General features: G+C 43.4%; 1 protein-coding gene across 4 annotated transcripts in view; it reads right to left on the bottom strand.

Moving 5' to 3' along the window:
• Positions 1-421: 421 nt before the first annotated feature.
• LOC138481676 (uncharacterized) overlaps positions 422-6,000 on the bottom strand; it is a 371,678-nt gene continuing 366,099 nt past the window's right edge. For 2 of the 4 annotated variants that reach the window (XM_069613825.1, XM_069613824.1), the window contains exon 5: positions 446-756. In XM_069613825.1, the coding sequence (XP_069469926.1) occupies positions 568-756 (189 nt within the window). In that variant the 3' untranslated portion in view covers positions 446-567. Of the gene's footprint in view, positions 757-6,000 lie in introns of all 4 variants that reach the window. The other 2 variants (XM_069613827.1, XM_069613826.1) reach the window with 2 other exon arrangements.

Here is a 6,000-nt window from a genome sequence, read left to right as displayed (position 1 = left end):
TGCCTACTTAAAAAAATAAAACTATTACCGCCCCGGAAAGCAAGCCCGAGGGTTCCTAGCAATAAAGCCCTCGGTGGTCAGGCATCACCAGCCATGTAACGGTCTGGAGCTAATTTCAAGGCCCTCACGTGTGACCTTTGCCATTACCTGACAGGTAATGCCCACCCAAACCGGAGTTTATTGTTTAAAAGAAAGAGCAACGCGTTTAGACCTGTACTCGCATTGGAGCTGTGTGTTGTTGGCCTGACAGTGTTTGTACGCCTGGTTCGTGCTGTTGCTGGTGACGTTGAGTTGGGGTGTATGTTTGGTGCTGCCTCTCATGTGTGTGCTTGCGCTTGTATAAACTGCAGCTATGCTATTTGCCTTTTGCCTTTATTTCTAGACAATGATTTGAGAAATAAAGACGCTACGAAAATTATTTCTCGTCGAAAAAATATACCAGAGATTTCTTGTTTTTTATTGTACACAGAATGTTCCGGCGGAAGTAATGCAGTCCAGAGGCTAGATAGATTACATATGAAACTGTGAGCTCCCACCACAGCAGTTGTCGCCTCCCACGCAGGACACCTACAGTGCGGCCTGGGCAGGAATGATGGGCTCTGGCACAGGGTCTGGCACAGGGTCAGGCATGTCGGGCACCGTGTCCACAGGCAGAGCCTCAGTCTTTTGCTCTTGGGGTTTCGGTTCCTCTGTCGGTTTGTCTGGCTCGTTTTCCCGCTCTTTCTCATCCTCCGTGTCCTGCTCCGACGAAAAGAACTTAAATAACAGGGATGAAAAAAGAATTTGGAGCAGAACGTTTAGTTTCTATGTCAGATCGAATACTGAGCAGCACACATGACACATTGGGCGACGGTGCCCACTGTTACAAATCACACGTCTGAGGCACACAGGCTTTTCTCATTTTTCTGCAACCAGAGAGAGCCATTAAGGTGGCTCTGATAAAATTGCACTTGATAAAGCCTATATTAGTGTCCTGCGGGGATCGAATAGAGGCAACCTGCAATCCAGATACCGTGATAACATGTAAAAAGTTTGCACGCAAGTTTTATACCAAAAGACAGGATGTTATTGAGTACTTTAGTTCATTCTGCTTCCCACATTGGCGGCTAACCTGAATGCAATTGGTTATTAAACAAACTGATGTTTATAAGATTAGTTTCCAGGTTTGGGTTTTTTAAAATACTACTCTGTCATTCTAGCTAAGGAAAAACATTTAGTTGTTCTTCACGTTTGTGGCACATTAGAAATCCCCCCCATATTACATGACCTGCTTTAAATGGAGATGTGCCCATCACCAGCAAACCTGCTTCCCACTGAGGGGGCACCATACGTGGCAAAACCTATTTTTCTTTGTTTTGAAGATCGTATTAAACATCTTTGAATGCAAACAAGAAATCACCCCTATGACTGATCACCTGAAGCACACATGTGCAAAGGCCCACTGATCAATTATAACGACCAAGCTAAGAGCAGTGTCTCCCAGGGGCTGCTCATTGGAGCAGAGGGCAGTGAAGTATGAGGCCCAGGTACTACAGCATGGCTGCAGAGGAATCACTGTGTCCGTGGAACATGTGGCCTGGCACTGCACAGACTTGTGAGTTCTCATATTGATTATTGGACAGGTCTTCTGCTTACACTTGTGACTACAATCCTAAATATCCAACAGCCTGCTGCTTAGACAGTTGATGGGTTGTATTGTCGAACACAGGTCCAGCTGGCCTTCCATGAAGGAAATTGGCATTGTAGAGAGCAACGCCCAGAATGCATTTGTCTGAGATAAGTCCCCGGCGAGTTTTGGTGAGAGATTGCACCCTGTTTTAGCAAGTCAGCTTCATGATAATGCAGAGCCCGCATGTGGCTTACTTTAAAATCCAACGCATCTCATGGGGTCAGATTAGGTTTACACTACAACAGGGGCCAGAGCTACTAGCCTATTCCCTCCTGGCTATGCAAAATAACGAAATTCAGAAATGCTCACATCAACATTTTGTGGTTCATGGTGATGAATTTAATGGAAAGTGAGACATTTTAATCAAAATGTAACCTTTGAGTGCAGGGGTCTCTTTACCCCACTCCATCACAATCCACCTCTTTTCTTGACACTAGTGCTCCATGCTAGCCTCACCTTTTCTACTCTTCCCTGGAAGTCCTCCATCTCTTTGGACTTGGTGTCTGCCCCTGTTTGTGCAACCATCATGCAACACAAGTATGCAGTTACGGGGCAGCAAGTCACATCACTGTTGTGAACTACGCCTTTTCAAACATTTCCTTGTATTTTACATCTGAATTCTTTATTTGAAATTAATTTCATATCGGAGAGTAACAGATTAGTAATTCAGGTTATTTGTTTAGCCGGATTTTTTTTTGCCCTCTGCAAAATGCTGCATAATTACATTTTTGATGGCGTTTTAGTCGTTCCTGTTGTATTTTGATATTTTTGATTTCTATACTTTTCCTTTTGTTGTTATTTCTGACCATGTTTACTAGATAGAAGCACATGTGTACAGGCACGTTATAAATAACTTATATCATATCATGTGTAACTGTATGTCTAGACCATGGTTGTCCAATTCCAGGCCTCGAGGACCAGAATCCTGATGGGTTTTCAGCATATCCCTAGTTAATACTATTTACATGAGAAAAAATGTGCATACAGTTACAATCATTGTATGCTAATTCATCTAATGAATATTAATGAGGGTTATCCTGAAAATCCAACATGTGTCTGGCTCTGGAGTTCTACAACCCTGGTCTAGACCCTCTATTCTTCCAGTGTCCAACTTCAAGTTACAACGTTTTCCAGTTAAGTATCTGATCATGTGTGCACAACCTTTGCTATGCCATCGCCCTTTAACGTTTATTTTGTCTTTCAAGTGTGCAACTGAAATAACATTGAACATTGAAGAACACTCAACATTCTATGCATCACTTTACAAAACCTCATGCAGCACATAATACCGAGAATTGTGTTTTCAAAAATTATGAAAAGGGACATCTCTAATGAAAAACATGAACATGTGAACAAATAACTGTAAAAACAAATAATTGACACACTTAACAAGTAATAGAATATACATTCTCGGGGACTATAAGGGACAGGAGATAGGTGGTAAATTGAGAATCAAAGGGACATTGAAAATTAAGTTTTAGAGAGGAAAAGGAAGAACATTTAAGACTTTTAAACCATAAACAAGAAAACGCATTGACAAAGCCAATAGTTTAGGCGATTGTCTGGTGAAAATAATTGAAGAGTTCAAGCACACACACACACTCGTGCTTAGGCAGATGGGGTATATCATGGGAAAAGCAGAAAGAGTGGAGAAAGAGTGAAAGAGGGATAGATGATTGACTATTATAGATTATTATAGATGGCAATCCCATCAAGGTATCTAAAGAAGTGAAAACCCTAGGAATCTACTTAGACTCTGCACTCTCCTTCCATAAACAGGTTAGTTCCGTGGCCACCTCCAGAGCCTACACATGTAAGCTCATAAGAGCAGCCAAACCTTTCCTATCCACTCAGAACTGCATTACCTTAGCCAGAGCCCTTGTATTATCAAAACTGGACTATTGTAACACCCTCTACGTAGGAGCCAACAAACAGGTAACCAATAAAATCCTGACCCTACAAAACAATGCTCTCAGAGCAGCACTCAGCATCCCCAAGAGGGGACACATCCCTAACATAAGGAGAACTCACAATTGGCTTACCACCACTGACAAAATCCTGCTCAAAGTAGCCTCCTTAACACAGAAATGCCTCAATAATGCAGCCCCCCGCTACTTAGCCGACATAATAAAAAGATACACCACTAACAGGCCCACCAGATCCACCAATGCTAACTTGCTTACAGTTCCCAGATTCAATCGAACAAAAATGGGCGGCAACAGTTTCCAAGTGAAAGCAGCCCAACTCTGGAACTATTTACCTCCCTCCCTTAGGACACCTCAAACCTATCCCCACTTTAGGCATAGCTACATTCAGTGGTTAAAGAATAATGACCAATAACTGACCTCGCCTTTACTAATCATGTAACCATGTATACCTGTAAACTGTAAACTGTATATTACTGCATCCATTGCAACTGTATCAACCTATGCACACACTGTAAATTACTGTACAGCACTGTAACCAAGCTGAGAATAACCTTGCTGCTCCTGCGCCCTCATACCTTCGGGTCTGGCGCGCAATATAAATGAATAAACATAAACAAATATAAACATAAACTATAAAGTGAGGACTGTTAAATCATGCAGGAGAGAATTTGTGAATAAAACATGTATTTAATGAATGATGTAATTAATGGGGTACCCACTTTATATGGCAGCATTCCCACTGTAAATCACGTTCATGACAGTGCACCTACATTACAGGCCACCATTCCCACTGTAGAATACTTACGTGATGCCTGCCCCCATAATATATGTCAGCATTCCCAATCAAAAGATATATAAAGGGTGCCTGGCGGAGCCCTGATCTGCCCGGGAAGGTTCCTGTATATAAAGTACTAGAAATCAGGGTGGGAGATCCGTAGACAGCTATCTGGTTTGGAAACTATTTTATTTTGTCTCCAGAACAATTTGGAACAGATAATACAGTTAAAAGTTTACATGACTTTCGATAAGCACGAAAATGTACGGACAGATATTTGTTTAAACACAGGAAATACAGGTAAATATCGGCCTCTCTATTAATGAGGTACAATTTCCGAAGTGATGCACAAGTACAAAATACAGGCAAGTGAGAACAAAGGATTTTACAAGGTGCTGCCCAGTACTATAATAGGTCCGGGGATGCTGAACAGGACGGTGTACACAACACTATCTACAAACACATAAACAATGGGGTTGTGTCACGGATCATCGACACTGGAGTGTTTCGGCCATGTGGGGCTGGGTAAGAGCCCGGAGTTGTAGTGGCCTTCATCAGGATGAAAGTTGATCGTGAGACTGTCCGTGTGGGTAATCTGTGGGTGAAGGGATAGCTGTAAGGATCTCAGGGGAGTCATTATCATTTTAAACATTATTCAATAATGACTGATTGGTGCCTAAACACACAGTGTCGTGTATTTATAAGGACAGCTTACCGCCTGCTGTGGTTGCAGTGGGGACGCTGTGCTTAAAGTCCTAGGGAAATGCCGGACTATGAAGAAACCATGCCCAGGGGTTACATGGGCTGACTCAGAGATAATTTGGGTCCTATAGGCGGGAAGATTAGTCCTGGAACATCTAGGAGCTGTGAAAAAGAAGGTTGACAAACCGTCATTTTCACCCTAGACCTAGACGGTACTAGGGATGCACGGACTCAAGCAAATCCACTGTCGGATTGTGCAAGTCTCGGTGCATGCAGGTACGGAAAAAGCAACAGTGGTCTTGGTGCCACACAGTAAGACTGTTGTGCAAAGAACGTGCTTGTGCAGCCCAGGTGGTCTAACTGCAGTGTGATCACGAACGAGTCTAGGCAGTGTGCAGTATTGGGGAGGTGAGTGCAAGACGCAGACTTACTGGAGGTAGTGCACGCTACTCGAGTGACAGAGACTTGCTTCGTTGTTAAAAGATCAGCGGGAAGCAGGCTTCACGTAGTCGCCAATGGATATATACGGTGCTGGAGGCAGTGCCCGCTATTGGTGTGAGAGAGACCTCCTGACTCACTCACACACCCTCCACCCGATTGGTTGGCTCTGGGTCTATGGGAGTGGTTTTATAGTTGCATCGTCATGCCCTCACTAGCAACCATTGTATCTAGGAGGACAGCCGCATCCATTGCGCTCCGGTGAGTTTCATTTTTCATTTTTATTTTTCTGGCTTTTTTGAAGATTTGGATCGCGATCCGCACAATTAGGAATGGCTCACTCTGGCAGGTACCTCACAGGCTCTCACCAGGCAGTACTCCACTCTCTGGTATTATATATGTCCGCCACTGCCTTACTTCAAAATTACACCGCACTTTGATCCACTGGCCACATTGAGGCCGCACCCTGTAAACACCTGACTGAAATG

This window comes from Ambystoma mexicanum, chromosome 5p, assembly GCF_040938575.1.
Source record: "Ambystoma mexicanum isolate Mex_15411 chromosome 5p, UKY_AmexF1_1, whole genome shotgun sequence".
Lineage (NCBI taxonomy): Eukaryota > Metazoa > Chordata > Amphibia > Caudata > Ambystomatidae > Ambystoma > Ambystoma mexicanum.
Note: the sequence above shows the minus strand (reverse complement) of the source record. Positions and strands in the feature narration are given on the sequence as shown.